This window comes from Abramis brama, assembly GCF_963993115.1.
Source record: "Abramis brama genome assembly, chromosome: 3".
Lineage (NCBI taxonomy): Eukaryota > Metazoa > Chordata > Actinopteri > Cypriniformes > Leuciscidae > Abramis > Abramis brama.
In genome coordinates this window covers 60492263-60512020 of record NC_139965.1, presented here as the reverse complement: position 1 = coordinate 60512020, position 19758 = coordinate 60492263, and the positions used below count along the sequence as shown (strand labels likewise).

Here is a 19758-nt window from a genome sequence, read left to right as displayed (position 1 = left end):
GCTGATTGTACTTCGCGTGACAGTGTGTGTGTGAGGAGTGAAAGACGGGGAGAGAGGGAGAACTGACCTTATTGTTGCTGTCACAGACTGTTTGAGGGATAGTTCACCCAAAAATGAAATGCTGTCATTATTTACTCACGCTCATGTCACTCCAGACCTGTGTGCGTTTCTTTGTACTGCAGAATATAAAAGGAGATATGTGGAATGGTGTTGGTTGCCAAACAGTTTTGGTTCCCATTGACTTCCATTGAATGGTCTTCAGGAACTGTTTGGCTACAAACATTCTTCAAAATATTTCCTTTAATTTTCCACAGAAGAAAGAATGACATGAGGGCATTTCTGGGGGACTATCCCTTAAATATGCTGTGCTTTATAAAGCTATAAATTCTCTGACACATTATTTTACAGTGTCCTTGTTGCATATGTTATATGTACTTACCATAGTAATAACAGTAAATTATGTATAATTACATGCAACTAACCCTCAACCAAATCCTAACCCTAACCCTATAGTAAGTACATGTAGTTGCTTAATATTACTCAGCACTTAAATATATAATTACACTGTAACAATGACACTTTAAAATAAAGTGTAACCCGAAATTCTTAATGCATTGTAATACATGCCTTATAAACAACCTTATAATTTGTTGTATCATCTGATAAATAATCATAAAAACAGTTACAATACATTATAATACTTGCCTATTTGTGGTTATAACTTTTAAGAGTTCAATGTATTATAACCATGCATTTATAATGCATCATAAGGGGATATAATGAATAAAATTATGTGTTATAAATCATCATACTCTTAATAGTTATAACCACAAATAGCTAAGTATTATTACTGTTGTTACGATTATTCATGAGATGATGCAACACATTATAAGGTTGTTGATAAGGCATCGTGCATGTATTATAGTGCAGGTAACGCTTTAGTTTAGGCTCCAATTCTCACTTATAAGTAGTTGCTTATTAGCATGCATATTACTAGGATATTAGCTGTTTATTAGCACATATTAATGCAGTAATTAATCCATTAATTTATAGCATCAAATAAACATGAATGAACATAAGAAAGAATGTTGTTTTAACTGCGGAAAGACGTCAGTACACACCGTTTTTCAAGTTCAAATCCTTCAACGTTAATCTACTAACTCTCCTGACTGCTTTGTCGGACAAAAATGGCGGATGGCGGATTATGATTGGTCAGATCGCTTGTCAATCAAACTCCCTGCGAATGGTCAATTGGAGTCAGATGTGGGAAAGCCCAACAAACGTTGTTGTGTAGCACTTACGGCTCTGCATGTCCTTCCAACAGGCAAATGGACGGACACACACACACACACCCAGAAGCTACAGCAAGTCCTGAGTGTGTCTTGTGCTTATAGCAGGGGTCAGTTTGCTCTTGGTGAATGTGAAACTTGAGTCTGAGATGTTGAAGAGCTCTGAGGTGTTCCTGGAGATATGTCTGCCCTGGTTCCCTTCGGTCTCACTGAGGGACTGTCCTCTACAGATGCTTGACCTAGTCTACTTTTTACTCTAGTCCTGTTCTCCTGAGCTAGAGAGACCTTATTCCTGTTCGTGGATTTGATGTAGATGGCCATGGTTCTGTAGGAGGTGGACAACATTTACACTGTAAACAAAACATTTGGTGAAGAAGCAAGGATGTGTAAGATATTAAAGGGTTAGTTCACCCAAAAATTCTGTCAGTAATTACTCTCATGTTGTTCCAACCCCGTAAGACTTTCGTTCATCTTCAGAACACAAATGAAGATATTTGTGATTAAATCTGAGAGCTGACTCACTCCTCCATAGGCTTCTCTGTTATTGAAACTTGCCGGCCCAGAAAGTTAGTAAAGACAATGTTTAATATAGTCCAAGTGACTACAGTGGCTCAACCTTAAGTTCATCAAGCGACGAGAATACTATTTGTGCGCAAAAAACAAACACAAATAACGACTTTATTCAACTATTCATGTTCTTCTGTTGTTCTCTGAGCGAGTTTACGTAGTGTAACAGCGCAGCGCTTCTGGGTTGTACGTCAGAATGGAGGCTCACTATTGGCCAGCATCACATGACCAGCGTCGGCCAATAGTGAGCCTGCGTTCTGACACGCAACTCACTCAGAACTCACTCTAAAATATCTTAATTTGTGTTCCGAAGATGAACGAAAGTCGGGGTTGGAACAACATGAGGGTGATTACTTACAGAATTTTCATTTTTGGGTGAACTAACCCTTTAAAGGCCAGAGTTACTAAGAGCTTGCAACAACGCAAACCCTCTTTTGGTGTTAAAAAATACTGTCAGGATTAGGGTTGGGTATCACTTGCATTTTAACGACTCCGATTCTTATTGATTCCTGATTTCGATTCCAATAAGGTAAAAATTCAGATAGATTTGCAAATTTGCTTTGCTCTTGATCGGCTGCGTTGGTCATTATGGAAATGATCCGGCTGTATCTGTTCTTTAATGTGTGCATTGTCAGTAAATCACACGCACAACTTTCCACTCCCATCGGGGCTTTTATGGGATTGTGGTCTCATGCCAATTTGCCCTGTTTAGTAAATCAGTCTCTAAGTATTGTTTTCAGATTATTTTTAATTAAAGTCTTCCTATTATGCTGTTTTAAAGCTCCTAATTTGGTTTCCTTCAATGGATTACATGCATCCAAGGTCAAAAACACTTTAATTTTCTCATAATATACATTGCAGCCTCAGCTCTTTTCTTACAGTGTCTGGAATGGATTGATCAAAGATTCAGTCTCTCTAAACCCCGCCTTTCCGAAAGCCAACTCTGCTCTGATTGGTCAGATGACCCAGTATGTTGTGATTGGTTTACTCTGCTCTGATTGGTTTGATTGTCCAGTCTGTTGTGATTGGTCGACAACTTCCAGTCATACAAACAGTAACGATGGCGTCAGTTTTACCGTATAGAGTACCAGTCCCCATCCTTCTGAAAGTGGATTTGCTTTGGCAGCAGAAAACAGCGTTTTCTCGACACGAACATCACAAACCAAACTCTTCCAGTCTCAGATACAACTAGTGTTTGAGGGCGGAGCAAAGAGATGCTATTCAGCCAATCAAGACCACAGCCTGGCATTATTTAAATCTGTTACAAATCTAGGTAGACTGGAATCATTGACGACTCGAATCAGGCAGTTCAGAATCGCTTCTTTCTTTTAGGAGACAATAACTCCATTTATCTGCACTTTGAATCTTTGCAGACCTTTTACATTCACTGACAGATCTATTTCACACTGCATGAAAGGTAATATCCGAAAAAGCACAATGGGGCACTTTAAGTTTATCTTTTCTACACCATCTACTTTGTTAGATTTGTGCTAAAAGAAAGAAAAAGCAATTTGCCAATGGAATAAGAAAATAAACTCAAAACATTCTGGAATCATTTTTATTGTGTGTTTGAATTCTACAGCTGAATATTATTCAGAATCAAAACCTCCATGACATATTAAAGTCGAGCTGTTATCAGATGCGAGCTGCACAATCAGTGCCATTAACATAAAGTAATTCCGCCCCCTCTCACTGAATCATATTAGACAAATAAGATCACTCACCCAAGTGTAAAGCACTCGCTCGGGTCTTAATTACCAGAGTAAGACTACGGCTGTGTCCCAATGGGCACACTGTCTTTCAAAATAGAATGCAAGATTAGAATTAGTGCATCCTATTTCATAGTGTGTTGAAAACAGGATGCTTTTCACAATACATATAGATTCAAAGCCGCTTTACAGAAAATGCATCTTTATACATTACAATTTAGAGTGATCTGTTATCAGACGTAACTGTCCAAGTTATGCATTTCAGAAATGTACATATAAAAATCACACAGTTAGCTAATAATAATAATAATGTTTTAATTTAAGGCAGAAACAATGAGCTCATTGATGTAATGAATGATATGTTGGATGATGTATAGTTTCAGCCCGACGCAGTTATCATTTTTTCGTCCTGCGCCACATTGTTAAAATAGCAAATGCATTTGCGCCCATATGTGCGCCCATGGGCTGCTGGTCTGAAAACGAGGTGTGTTCTGGCGCATTGTTGGCACGTTGCTATTTTGATGCAACAGAAATAGACTGCGCAATATTTTTTTTGTTATTTACAGAGCGCGTTAGTAATGTGCGCCTATAGGCGGGTCCACAACGCGCGTACACTCTGCTTATTACACACACAGGGACGCACAGCAGCACACACACATGCCAAATATTTAAAATAAAAGGATTACAATGTAAAAGATTATTATTGTACATAAAGATATGGTGGAATCCGGCTTGTCCCGTAGATGTTCTGCTTGAGCACTTTTACCTTGTGCATGAGCAGATCCGTTTGTGCTCTGGAGACGCGTTCGGTCTTTCCACTATCAAATTCTGTCATGTAAATACGAATCTGCCGTGGCGTGAGCGCAACTGGCATTTAAAGGGAATGGGAGATGAGACTCTGATTGGTTTAACGCATGTAAATCCCAAAACACACCCATTACTCATTATGAGAATAGAGACAAAAATAGAGACCATGCGCCAGGAGCGCCGACTATTTTTCCCGTCGTTAAACTAGCAAAAGTGGATTCGGACGCCCTGAGTGAACTTGCGCCGTGCGCTTTAGACCATGCACTTAGATCGTTAAAATAGGACCCAAAATGTCTAATGCGCTTTGTGTTTCATAGCTAAGTGTAGCACTGTTATCATTTACATGCGTGGAGCGTCATTTACTTTTTTTGTTGAGTTTGTGTTGCTTATAACGTTCATCTGGGAATGCAACGTGTGTCATTTCACCAGATTTATAACATAATCATTTATAAACATACTCCAACACAGGAGAACAAATATGTTTCTAAATATGCAAACTGTTGTTCATCGTGATTTCAAAAAGTTTAAACAATCGAGTTTGCATGTTTTGATGTCCACTTTCTTGTTCAAGTTCTATCGTAAAGAAGTGGCCAAATATTAAATATTAAGTGGACATTTGAATGAAATGTTGTTTATACAATATTAAACAAGGACTTGATCATGCAGTAGTGTAACAATGACAATCACCACTTTTGATCATTTTCACAAAACTTTCATGGCCACCAGAATATTTTGTTGTATGAATATCTGAACATGCAATTTGCCAAAAGAAAGAACAGATCCTCTGCTTTTAAACAAAACAAAAAAACACTTTTATTTCTTGTTTCATGCATTCTTTTTTATCAGCACTTGAATGTGGGTTAGTTTCATAAAAAAGCAAATATTTTGCACAAAAAGCTGAGATAATCACGTTTTGTCAAAGACTTTGTCCAGATGGGATTCAGTCCGATGATCAAAACACAGATGGAGTCGACTGAGTCCATCAACACCCCCAAAGTCCTGTAGCTCGTCCTGGGTCGACATTTATTCTGTAACAGTTTTGATTTATATGCTGTTTGATGATTGCATTATTTTACATGTGCGTCAGCAATGCTTCTATGGCTTGTTTCTACTGCTTCTTTGCTTGTTTTTAGATCCAGAGATTCTGTGCTATTTAAGATGATGTGTATTAGCGCCCCCTACTGTATAACAGTGAAAACATAGATTGCTGGGAAAAACTCATCAATGGTGGGGAAAGTATTAAGGAAGATAAATGTAATTTATGTTGTCAGTGTTTGTCTGTCATTCGTCCTCATTAGGCTCTCCGAGGAGCTAGAAGTGTTATGATGCTCTAAAATCCTTGTATTAATATTCATGTTGCTGTGAGTGTTTACTGTATATCTGGTTACTTAACAGAGATCACTTTCCATCAAACTGCACTTAATCTACAACTCAGAAGTTGTGCTCATACTAGAGGAAGACAACACTTTATATGCTGACTGCCAACATTATCCTTCATTGATCTATTCGTTGATGTGTTTTTGTTTCTTGTTCATCTCAAAGAGCTCTGCAATATGCCAATCACAAACGAATCTTGCTCAAATATGCTGAAAGCATTCCTGTAGCTCAAACAGTAGAGCATGATGCTAGCAACGCCAAGGTCATGGGTTCAATTCTCAGGGAATCCATGAACGGATGAAATTAATACCGTGAATGCAATGAATGCCACTTTGAATACAAGCAAATAAACATCAGTCGTCACTCTTTATCTGCAATAATATCTTTATTTAAATGCTTATAGGTATTTAAATGCTTAGTTTTATGATCAAAGCTCTGTAGTTTTTTTATGTATATGCACAGTGTGTTAGAGAAGAGCGGATCTATGATCAGGAGTAAATACTTCTCCATCTTTAAAAGCGCTGTGAATTCAAGTCATTTATAACGTGCATTTGAAAAAGCAACATGTCAAACATCTTTCCAAAATTGCAATGTGAAGCATTCATAAACCTGTTGTCCAACTAAAGACAACATTATATTTCATGTTTTTACTCACTTCATAACGTCAATCGAGTTTTTGAAATAACTTCCTTTTGTGAGCTTATGTGGCTTCTTAAAGTAGAATAAGGCATACAATATATTATGTTATAGTATTCTATACAGTGATGAAGGCTATGTCGATTAGCATTGCATTATAAATGGGCCTATATTTTATTATTATGAAAATACCCAAAAGGCTTTAAGAACTCAAATACACCATATAGTGCGGCAGTCGTACATGAAACCAGGAATAATGCTCAGATGCAGTGGAACACTAGGCAAAACCTCACAGTGAATGACAGAGTAAACATTGTATATATGTGACCCTGGACCACAAAACCAGTCACATGGGTCAACTTTTTGAAATTGAGATTTATACATTATCTGAAAGCTGAATAAATAAGCGTTCCATTGATGTATGGTTTGTTAGAATAGGACAATATTTGGCACAAATATTTGGACAAAATCTGGAATCTGAGGGTGCAAAAAATCTAAACATTGAGAAAATCGCCTTTAAAATTGTCCATTTATGTTGGCGATTGTGCTGCATTCACTCACAAAAATAAATGTTTTATATATTTATGGTAGGAAATTTACAAAATATCTTCATGGACCATGATCTTTACTTAATGATCAAACACTTAAAAGTATATAAGAAAAATAATAAAGAATGAAATCAGTGAATGTAAGTAAACGCACAAACATTTACACCTCTTTTCACTAATAAATTATGCAGATGAAGTTGAGTTTGTGAGTCTCAGGAAGGCTGATCCAGCGCTGATCTCCTCCAGACTGAACTGCTCCTTTTCTCTTCGTGAGGCTGCAGTTTTCCGGAGTCGTTCCGTTCCCTGGAGCCCAGTTCTGATAGCACACGATCTCTCCGCTCAACCAGAGCCACATGTTCATTTGGCAGTAGTTGTGTAAACCCAACCACACCTCCTCAGTAGACGCACGTTTAACCACATTCATCACACGGCGTTGCATCTCGTCTGAATGAACCGAGACCAGATCCACATGATTCTGCCTGCAGTATCTCATAGCTTCAGGCCAAGTCAGATTCTCTCTGATCAGAATCAGTTCATCTGGACACAAAACAAACCACAAGCAAAAACTAGAGAGAGACTGATCAAAAACATGTGGAACAAACACTGTGGAGGAATCTGTCATGTCAGACATGTAGCGTGAACTTTAAGATATCTGGAGGTGTCAGAGTAAGAGTAGTCATGCCAGTGTCCCTTAGTGAGCTGCCTCATCCCTGCACAGTTTTCAGCACCTCCCCTATTATCAGGTTCGCCAGGAGCCCAGTATCTGAATGAGGAGTGACTCTGATCTGACCACTGCCACGAGTCTCTGAACAGACCGATCCAGACATCATTAGATATGTGACTATCATTGATGAACTTCTGAACCTGTTGATTCTCATTCTGGTTCCTCCCACTGACCAGATCAGTGTGATTCTGTCTGCAGTAACTCTGAGCGTCTCTCCAATTCATCATCTGATTGACAAAGACAAGTCCTGTGTAAGAAAAACAAATGGAAACAGATTCATGAATCAGTTTGTGTTCATTATTCGTATGCCGCTTTATGTTTTGGATGTGAACAGGAGAAACAGTGGAAGCATTAGAAACATGTCATTCAAAAACGTCTTTGTTACATATGGTAACCCTCGTTTCCTGAAGGAGGGGAGACGCACATCGGAGGTAGACCGACTGAATTGGGATCTCACTTAAGAGACCAATCCACTTCGAGTGTAACTAAATGAACCAATAGACATTGGCATGCGATAATTGTGCCAGCTGTTCAGCCAGGTAGCACGGGTATATAATGAGCAGCAGGTGCATCGCATATTTGTTTTTTGCTGTGGAACCGAGCCGGAGACCTGGCCACTAGGGCTGAAACGATTCATTGAGTTACTCGATTAACTCGATTACAAAAATTCCTTGAGGCAAAAACTCTGCCTCGAAGCCTCGTTAAATTCCTATGACCCGCACTATACGCGCAGGGATCTGATTGTTTCACACGGACCGTTGTTCAATGTTCAGGAAGCACACCATAGCGTGTGATCAATTTTGAATTTAGTTGGCGCGATGGCGGAGAGTAAAGATGTCCATAAACGGCAGAGAATGTCTAAAGTTTGGGATTGCTTCCTTTCAGCGTCGCTGAAACAAGGTAACATTTCTGTCCCCCGCATTTTTTTTTTTGACCCAGCGCCAATATTTCCGCCCGTGCCTAAGCCTATACATTGATGTTCGCTGATTTTAATCCCATACTGTATTTGTAGTGATGTCGTGATGCGGGTTGACTAGATATGATGTTTAGCTTTGATGTTTTAAGTAGTAAACGTATTCACGTTCAATTGCAAGAGAGTATAGCCTAAAAAAAGAACCCCTTCACACACACACACACACGCATGCACCCGCACCCGCACCCTCGTCTCTCTCACGAGACCAATTGCGGCAATGCATCACATATGCTTAAACTTTTATGTAGCCACGCAACAATAATTTCAGCATGCGTTCACTGTATACACCGGGACGTGATGGAAGAACAAATATTGTATTGCAGTCTTTGCGAGACCTTGTTTGTAAGCTATGTCACGTCTGCCAAATAGTTACAGACAACAACAAAAAATGAAACTCCCCAGCCTGCTTCTCCAAATCCACTCGTACTTTTGGGGAAGACATAATCGGCTACCAAAGTAACTGAGCATAGAACATTTTCAATTAACAAAAAAATATAATACTACAAAACGTGCTAATATACTTCAACTAGCCTAAGTGAAAAACAAAAATGCTGTTCTTTAACAAAATGCATATTTGCAATAAAACATTCCCCTTTTCAAAGCTACACTTATTTTTTGTATACATTTTGTACCTGTTTGGCTTGATATTTTATATTCATTTCATTTATTTTTGTTCTCAGGTGGGTAATTTGCAGAAGGTGCAATCCTTTTTTTTGTAATGTTGTATTATGAACACAAAACTAAGGCCAAATGGCCTTTACTATTTAAGTTTGTATTCATAGTTTTACATGTTATACATGTTTTACAGTAAGTTGACAACTGTATTGTTATATAATTGTTGGCACTGGCACTTATAAACACTAAATGGGTAAAAAATGTGCAATAAATGCAATAAATTTGCAATAAATGCAATAAATAGGCTTAGTTTTGGAGCCAAATGTTGGAGTTGGAATACTTTTTTTTTTTTGAGAAATAAAAGCCAAATGCTTGGTCATTTTACAGCCACATCATTTTCGTTATGCATTATTTGTTTTGGTTGTTTAAAAACACACACATTTTTTTTATTCGATTAATCAATCAATTAAGTGCTAGATTAATCGATTACAAAAATAATCGATAGCTGCAGCCCTACCGGCCACCCAGCGGTACAGAAAACATGGCGACGGGACGTAAGTCTCCGTTCCCTCCCTTAGGGAAGGAGGGTTACCATACGTAACCGAGACATTCCCTTTCAGTCGGTCACTCTCGACCGTACGTCGGAGACGCTAGCCAGGCTCCCAGAGACCGCACCAACGGAACCACAGATGTACCTATGGGGTCTGGGTGTGTGGTGCAACACTCACCTGGCTCCACGATTGGACAGAGGATGTGTGAGAAAGCTGGGCTGCGTTCTCGAACCGCACCCTGTTGTCCGCTGGTGACTGAAGAAGGGGATGAGGGCGGTAAGGCAACGTGTCGTGCACGGTCAACCTCGCCGCCTTGCCAAGAGGGGAACGAGAGCCAATAGACATTGGCTCGTGGCACACAGAGATATTGGAAACTGCTCTTTTATTGAAGGAGTGGGTACCGCTGGCTGTGGGGCCAGCTGCGGAACATAAAGAAAAGAAAACAAAGGATTCTCCACCCGGCCCTCCTCCGGGGGAGGGAGTGGTGCTGTCACCATCTCCCGAAGAGCAGTTCCCTCCATCTCTGGGTTGCCTGTCTCAGGGCCGCTTGCTCTTCCTTTCACCAGCGGTAAACACCTGGGTCGGGATTACCCTTGTGCATTTCCATGAGCGCTTTGGCCTGGTAGACCAGCAGGAGTGCCATGGCATGCAGGGCAGAGGCAGCCTCTCCACAGAATCTGTAAGCCTTGCCTGCGAGAGCAGACGAAAACTTACAGGCCCAGGAGGGGAGACGTGGATTACCCTGCCAAGTGTTAGCGCTCTTAGGACACAATTGCATCGCAACCGACCGCTCCACTGGAGGGATATCCACGTACCCCTTAGCTGCCCCACCGTCAAGGGTAGTAAGGGGGGAGTAGGCAACAGGCCGGTTCCGGGCATTTAAAGGTGCCGTCCACGACCTAGTCACCTCCTCATGCACTTCCAGGAAGAAAGGTACTGGGACAGGGCACAGAGAACCAACATGGGCTGCCCCAAAAAAACAAACATCCAGCCTTGAGGGTTCGGGACACGGTGGAGGGTTCCACTCGAGCCCAACGCTCGCGTCGGCCCAGGAAATCATAGCGTTCAGCTCTGGGTCTGACTCGGTCAACTCTATGATCCCCGTAGTGGGTAACGCAGCCGAGTCATCATGCCCAGAGGACTTGTGCTCACCCTCTGATGCAGCGATGGACATTTGGTCATCCAGTGGAGCCCCGAAAGAAACGACTGGCACCGCCTGGGAGGGGTCAGCACGCTCTCTCGGAAGCTCCACGGTTTTCCGTGTGCAGGAGGAGTGTTGGGCCTGAGGAGGTGGTCTTGGCGGGGAAGCCAACACTGTTACAAGTGCTATTAGCCGAAGTAGCCCTCTTCTGGTTTCTCTTCAGCTCTGAGTCATGATCACAGCTTAAACGTGCCGTCACACCAACGCCACGAGAGGCTTCTTCCCAGAAATAACGCTCGTAAAACACTCTAAGAGAATTAGTAGAGCTGAACATACACCGTGCTCGGCTCCGAAGTGAAAGGCAAATATGTGATGCACCTGCTGCTCATTATATACCCACGCTGTGTGGCAGAGCAGCTGGCGCAATTGACAATGTGCATTGGCTCGTTTAGTTACACTCGAAGTGGATTGGTCTCTCAAGCGAGATCCCAATTCTGTCGTCGAGAGTGACCGACTGAATGGCATCGCTTAACTTGTAATTAAATGTGTTGCATTCATATTCTGGGCTCATCTGCTTTTCTGTACATAGCATGGTTTATTAATAAGGTGTTTACTGAATTTGGTCTGTTAATATCACTGTCCATAGTGCATTAAGCCATGTTAAGCATTTTCTTTATAATGATTTTCTATGGGAGGAAAACGCTTAACGTGTAATTAAACGCATTGCTTTCATATTCTTGACTCATCTGCTTTTCTGTACATAGAATTATTAGGAAAGTGTTTACAGAGTTTGGTCTGTTATTGCCACTGTCGTCTTATATTATGCCACGTTAAAGGCCCCCTGAAATCAAAATGTACGTTTTTTAGCTTTTAGTATGAATATGTTAGACTTAAGGTTATGAATAAGCTGGTGTGTTCCAAAACAATGACAAAATTCGCATTTAGGAGATTACAAAATTTACAGTCTCTCACTTCTAAAATGGATCACTAAAATGGATCACGGATTTTTATGACATCACTGTGGATTTCAGCTTCTCATCACATCTTCTGTCCAATCAAATGCTCCTTAGAATCTAAAGCGTCCCGCCACGAATACTAATAATTCTATACTATAATAATTTAGAATAATATGAGTTAGTTTTATAACATTTTATTTCATAACAACTGCAGCTCGTTCCATGCAACCCCCGTGTCATATGTCATTCGTATTTGTTCTCAAGACAAGTTTTGTTCATAAATATCCAGATGTGTCAAGTTGTTGTATGTCTACTATATGTCGAAATTGTATGCATTGATTACTGTTTTGACCAACATAAATGGTAATGAATTAGTTTGATATTTTTGAATTTATAATTTACAGCATAAATGTTGCTAAAAAATATAATTCTCTATGCTCTCTAATGGCAAATTCCCACAGTTATCAACAACAAAAGATCAACATGCGTTCAATATCGATTTATTTTCTATACAGAAGCTGAAAGTGTGACAAATATCCACATTCTGCCCTATATTTATGACCACATAAAACAGTTGAAGCATTTAGTATTGCATTACAATGTTGTACAGTATATGGTGGGTCGTTTTATGAATTAATGTTTGTTGTCATTGTATGGAGCTGCACTTACTGTTAGATGAATTGCAGATGAAAGTCAGGCTGTTACTACATGGCCAATCATACCATTCTCCATTTCTCATAAATGCACACTCATATTTAACAGTAGGTTGTGTAGTAGCCCAGTTCAGATAGAGCGCAGGATCACCTGAAGACCACTGCCATTTATTACCACCCGTCTTTTGCAGCCCAATCCAGACACGTTCATCATTCAGACTCTTCTTCAGCTCGTTCATGTCGTTCATGTTGTCAGCGGTGGCCATATCCGTGTATTTCTCTCTGCAGTATCTCTGAGCTTCGGTCCAGGTCTTCCACATGTTTATAAAGTGATACTTACGCTGAACACATTCAGATACGGAGCAGAGAGCTGTGAAAGAGAGGGTTTGCTTTAATTTTTTCATAACAGGATCAAACCTGATGAAACTATAAACCATAAATAAAACAACAAACACACTCACCAATGAGAAGAATGAAATATAGAGTTCGGTCCATTTCTGAGGAAAAAACTCACTGAAAAGTGAGACAAAGACAAAGTCTTATTGTGGTTGATAAATGAAGATGTGAGTTGTTCTTACTTAGAGGTTGTGTTTCTGTCTATAGCTTTAAACTATGTGATTATTATATCTGCTTTCATTCCTACTTAAGCATATCACATCATTTGTTTATTGTCCTAATTTTCATACTTTACTTCTTCATTTTTGTATTTGTCCACCACTCTTTTTTTTAATATTTGAATCAGTTATGGAGTAGATCATTTGCTAACATTAACAGCAGCTCATTTGCTTTTAAAAGAGTGTAGGCCAGTTTTGACGAGACTACAATGCATTGAAGGGGCACATTGTCTTCTTGTATGATTACAAACTAAAATCATGCTCACAGTACGCTGCATCACTGCATGCGCTGTGAGTTTAACCTGCATTTTGTCTACTAATGTGAATCCAAATTCAGTTGCATATATTTTGTTCTTGCATTGATGTGACATTTGTAGCAATTTTGCACTTTGAACAGTCAGTTTGAGATGTAGGCAACAGTTGAGTATTGTATCTTTGGATAGTTAACAAAATAAAGCTGTACTCTTATCTTAATTGTATTGCATTGTATTGTTTTAAGCCCCAAACATTGTACTTAAAGCATGCTTCATTAACAATTGTAATATACAATTGTAATATACAACGTAATTGTAAAAAAAATTCAAAAGTAGTGTCAATGTAGCGAACTACTTTTTTTCAGAAGGGTAGCTTGATTGTAGTTTAACTTCTTTAATTTATGAGTAGCTTGTAACTTGTCAAACTACAGTTTCAGAGTAGCTTCCCCAACACTGATATTAATATGGACCTTAAAATTATATGCTCTATATTGCCAAAGGTTTTGCCATTCTTAATCCGTAGGGTTTATTATGGAGTTGGCCCACCCTTCGCAGCTATAACAGTTTCAACTCTTCTGGGAAGGCTTTTCACAATGTTTAGGAATGTGTTTATGGGAATGTTTGACCATTCCTCCAGAAGCGCATTAGTGAGGTCAGGCACTGATGTTGGACGAGAGGGCTGACTCGCAGTCTCCGCTCTAATCCATCCCAAAGGTGTTCAGTCGGGTTGAGGTCAGGCCAGTCAAGTTCCTCCACACCAAACTCGCTCATCCATGTCTTTATGGACCTTGCTTTGTGCACTGGTGCGCAGTCATGTTGGAACAGGAACATCCCCAAACTATTCCCACAAAGCATGAAATTGTCCAAAATATTGTGACAGTTATTCGATTGACAGCTGTTTCATTCCCCTAAAGTCCATTTATAATGTTAGTAAAGGTTGTTGGACTGTCATTATCCCACTGAAATAATAACCATATTCTGCTGCTGATGTTTCAGAATAAACGTGTCTTTATTTCCTCTGTCTAAATACTTGATTGTGATAAGGAGTGAATGCGGACATTAAAATATTGTTACTTTTTTTTAGAATTCGTCTCTTTGTGAAAGTTCTGTTGTTGTTTAATTTCATACTCCTACTGTTACTGTTTCTTTGTTAATTAAACAAGAACACATTTGAATGTAAACACATCCTTATCAATTGCTTATGTCCACACCTCATTCAGACGTTGTGGTTGTAAAATATTTCCATCTCTGATATGAAACAGAAGGATAAACAATGAGTGTTATTGTTCTAGTCATATTTTAGTCATAGTTTTGGAAAGAGGCCCATCTGACTGTTAATTAGGGATGGGAATTGATAAGAATTTAACGATTCCGATTCCATTATCGATATTGTTTATCGATCCGATTCCTTATCGATTCTCTTATCGATTCTTATTGGGTGAGGGAATAAGTACAAATTTGTTTGTATTAACTCGCTTTAATATCTGATCAGAAGACACAGCACAGAGTATACACAAATTATGTGTAGCAACCTCAGAACAAACCTAAAAGTAGGTGAGCTACTTCTCAAAGTAAAGTCCAGGGACCTATAGCCTAGGGCAGTGTTTCTCAACCAGTATGCCATGGCACACTAGTGTGTGCCTTGAAAGATTATCAAGAAGAGTGCCTTAGGATTAGGAAATTGACAATTTTCACATTCATTGGTCCGGACAAAAAAATAAATAAAACTGCCATTTATGTGCCATAAAAACTAAAAACACAGACTGAAAACAGTTTAGGAAGAGCTTGTGTCTTTTGGAATATTAACAGTGCTCATTTGGATTAGGCTATTGAGTTACTAAAACAATCTTTGTCAAATAATACACAGGTTTTCTTCACATTTTGAACGTTTTTGTTTCCATTTGTTTAATTTCAAGATCTTATGTGACTTATCCATTGTTGTTTTTACAGCTACAAAGCTGGAGCACTAAATGATATTCAGTCACATTATACACGCTTTTAACATTAAATAAAGCACAAAAATAGTACCTGATATTATCATAGCCACACTTTGAGATTGTTGTTCCAGCGCGACGTCGCAGTAAAATAGGATTCGTTTCAAATAGAATCGTCGCGTGTCGCGGCTGGTTAAACTTTGATTAACATGGAAAATTATACTTTTTATCGCGTGTCGCGCCGTCGCGTCGCATGTAGTTAGGACGCGGTCAGAGCGCTTCTGTCTCGATGCCATGTTTGCTCATAGTGTTTGCTACGTTCTGAACCAAAACAACGCAGCACGTGTGTGACGTCGTGTCACATTTGAACGAGCGGAACCGATAAGCGGAATCGTTAAGCAGGCATACTAACGGTTCCAAGGAATCGATTCACTGGGCACCGGTTCTGAAGAAGAACCGGTTCTCGGTTCCCATCCCTACTGTTAATAATGAAGAAAACAATTTTTTTTCCATACTTCTCTAAAGTTTCTTGGCCACATTGTGACTGCTACTGGAATTAAGGCAGATCCAGAAAAAAAACAAAGCAGTTCAAGATATTCCTGTGCCAAAGAACATGAAGGAAGTCCAGAGATTTTTAGGCATGGCTGGTTGGTCTCATAGGTTTGTACCACACTTTTTTCAAGTGGCTGAACCCTTAAATGCCTTAAAAATGCCTTAAAAAGGAAAGATGCTAAATCCATTTGGACTTTTTGGATGTCAAACTTCCCTCCAAGCTCTAAAACTGCTCCTTGTGTCTTCACCTGTGTTGGGACATCCGAATCTGAATCTGCCATTTGTCGTCTACACTGAGCATATGAGGTCGGCCTAGGAGCTGTCCTGGTGCAGCAAACATGACTTGGGCACTGAGGAAGTCTTGGCATTTGCCAGTCGTACCTTGAATCCGGTGGATAGAAATCACACGACCACCGTGCAAGAATGTTTGGCAGTCGTGTGGGCCCTTGAAAAATTGAGGTACTACTTGGAAGGAAAATTCTTCACCGTCATCACTGATCACTCTTCCTTGATGTTGGTCTTCAAAATACAGAAACCTAACACTCGTCTTATTCGGTGGGCACTTCGACTCTAGAAATTCAGCTTCACAGTGACATACAGGAAGGGGAAGTATAATACGGTTCCTGATGCTTTGTCCTGAGCCCCTGTGGACATTAATGAACCGGACCTTCTGACTTGTTCCTATGCTCTATCTCTGAAGTCAAAGGTGAAATCTGAGAAAATGGAAGATCTGCCAATCACAGATTTTGACTTCTAGAAAGCAGACGGATCCAGACATAGTCCATCTGTACAAACAAATGGTATAATCAGGAGAAATCACTGTTAATTCCTCAAAATGTTCCATATTAGAGGATAAAGTCTTCCGAATTGTCCAGTTTCCACACAAAAATGTGTACCAATTATACATCCCAACTCAATCTCAACTACTTCAGTCTCTACACAAAGACCCTCTCGCTGGTCATCTTGGCAGATTCATAAACTTTCAAAAGATTGCAAGCTTTGGTGTACTGGCCTAACTTGAACCAAGATGTCAAAGATGTCTTTGAAACGCCTCTCGGGCATGTAAGTGCAGCTCCTATCTCTTTGAATGGGGAAACATCAAATTCTCCAGAACTGTTCGCCAAGCTTACGATTAAATTTCATATCTGAAATCACCAATGAAATCTGACAACAACTGTCTCATAAATTTTGTTTCTAAACGCTCGAATTATGACAGAAAATTAATTTTTTCAGGCTGGATCAAGCGAGTGGCTCTTATTTAGAAAGCGGGACTTATTCCGCCTTATTGAGCGTTTCACTTTTCCCCATTTAAAACAATACGAGTGACACGTCTTGTGTTATTCTATAGTCTTTGTTCTCGTCCAAAACCATCTGAAGAAAACTACAACTACAACCAAAATACCCTATTTACATTCATTTGATTCTGCTCTTTCTTACTGAAACCGGAAAACCGGCCACAGATCCTGGCTTAGCAAGCACTTCTATCAAATCCCCTGTATCACTGGCATATCTCCAGAACACCATTCAATACATTCCTTCCGCATTGGAGCAGCGACCTCAGGTACGAGGTATCTCAGAGGAGATGAACTGAATCTTCACAAGCATATCGCTCTTACATCTGTAACAATCTCAACGACCTCTGTCAAGTCAAGCCTACCTCAGATCTTCCCAATCTTTGGGGGTCCTCAAACCTTCCTTTCCTCTTTCATCCATTCAACCATCGTTACCATCCCCTGTTCTCTTCCCTTCCAGGTTATATCGGGGGTCCTAATCATTCGGCCTACCTTTAACGGAGATGATGCCCCCACTCTGAGGGTGCTTTCACACCTGACTGTTTGTTTCGGAACGTGGAGCATTTTCTCCGTTGGTTCGGTTCGTTTAGGCATATGTGAACACGGCAATCGTGCTCGGATCCGCACCAAAACAATCGCTCCGAGATCGCCTGAACGAGGTGGTCTCAGACCGATTGCAAACAAACTCTGGGGCGGTTCGCTTGAGATGTGAAAACAATCCAACCCAGCGGACCAAATGGTAGTATAGTTCATAATGGGAAATGTGCGATATAAATAGCAGTAGTGTCTGATTCTGTGATTATGCACATTAGTCATCACAGTGGAAAACCAAAAGAGCACCTCTTCATCTTTAAATGTTGTGTAATTGCGCTTCTCCGTGCGAGAATGCTGTCCCGATGAAGCCTTGATTCCGGCTCCAGCTGCATTATAACACTCGTATAGTGTTTGCGTGTCTTGACACTGCGCATTTGCATTTGCTGCTGTATTAATATGAATGTATTATATAATTTAACAGCGAGAATGATGGCTACATTCGTGTAGTGTTTGTGTGTGTCTCGACAGTTACAAAAAAAGCCACAATAAGCTCATGAAGCGAACTTGTCAATCATCTTGATGGATGACGCCGAGGAAACACTGACCAATAAGAGGACAGTTGTACTCACATGTGACTTGCGTGAACACATTTTGGTACGCTTTGAAAGGTTGCCTTGTTGAAGCGAACCGTACCAAGAAGAAACTGCAACATTGTAACTAATTAGTCACTGTTTCGGAGTAAAACAAATTTTCTACAGGTGCGAAAACGCCCTGAGTCTCCCGGCCACCAACACCAGACGCCCAGATCAACCTGACCACCATCCCTTTTCCCCTTCTTCTTCATCTTCTGCCAATTTATCCCGAACTTTCTTCAATAAATAATTCTCTAACATTCATGTTTGTGGCATGGTCCTTGCTCGTGAATTTCTATAAATATCCGAACTGAAGCTCAGTTCAAATGTCACAAACCCAGTCGACAGTCGTTCCTTAAAGCAGTGAGTCAATGTTCCTCACCTCAGTTTTGCTTTCATGGCTGTCGGGGAAAATAGAGTCATTCACACATGTTCAGGAGGAGCAGTGGAGCTCACAGCTTGTCAGAGCGCTGTGTTTGTTCACTGATGTGTAAGTGTGCTGGACGTGAAGCATGGCCTCTGTCACACTGCCCTTTCCAGAGCTGTCAACCCCCCTTCAGCCTCTCCTGCAAGCATATGTGTGTGTGATGTGTGTGTGATGTATTTGTTTACACCCTGAGCTCCCAGCAAAACAGCCTATTAATGTTTGTTTAAAGGAGTAGTTCACTTCAGAATTAAAATTTCCTGATAATTTACTCTCCCCCACATCATTCAAGATGTTCATGTCTTTCTTTCTTCAGTCGAAAAGAAATGAAGGTTTCTGAGGAAAACATTCCAGGATTTTTCTCCATATAGTGACTTCAATGGGGTCCAACGGGTTGAAGGTCCAAATGTGAGTTTCAGAGCAGCTTCAAAGTCTCGACGCGATCCCAGCCGAGGAATAAGAGTCTTATTCCTCATGAACATCTTGAGATGAACATGAACATCTTGCATGACATGGGGGAGAGAAAATTATCAGGACATTTTTATTCTGAAGTGAACTACTCCTTTAAGTGTTGGCTTTGTTTGTTGGCATTTTTGGGTAAGTCTTTTTCGTGTGCATGCTAAAACTACATATTTTGCCCTGTTAAATTTACAAAAATCTAAACCAAACATATGTTAAATCAGTGCTCTCTTGTCACCAAACCTCAGCTCACCATCTCACATGACACTATATGTGGAAGTAGTGTGAAGGATGACTTCGCTTTAAATGCACGAGTCGTCTTTGGGATGCTTTCTCCTCATTGCATCATGTGTTCGTCCTTGTTTAGCTTGCAACATGGCTGCGTTCACTTAACGGCAGACTGTGAGGGAAAAAAACTTGTGCAATATAGCTTCTTATCGTTTTAATTAGGAAAGCCGCTGGGCCGTAGCGCTTCTGCAGTGACTTCAGTAGACTGATGCCACACATTTTAATGTGT

At 40.2% G+C, this 19758-nt stretch overlaps 2 protein-coding genes across 2 annotated transcripts in view; one reads left to right on the top strand and one right to left on the bottom strand.

Annotated features, from left to right (window-relative positions):
• The window catches only part of acsf3 (acyl-CoA synthetase family member 3), a 76490-nt gene that overhangs the window by 32769 nt on the left and 23963 nt on the right, over positions 1–19758 (top strand). The gene's annotated exons all lie outside the window — the stretch shown is intronic.
• On the bottom strand, positions 7109–18839 carry LOC311080338 (C-type mannose receptor 2-like; the record flags this gene model as incomplete). The annotated part of the gene is made up of 5 exons (XM_084110254.1): positions 18741–18839; positions 13008–13059; positions 12563–12916; positions 7563–7904; positions 7109–7470 (listed from the first exon to the last, which is right to left on the bottom strand). Exons 2-5 carry the CDS (start codon positions 13039–13041, stop codon positions 7109–7111), a joined length of 1092 nt encoding a protein of 363 aa, XP_083966380.1. The 5' UTR covers positions 13042–13059; positions 18741–18839.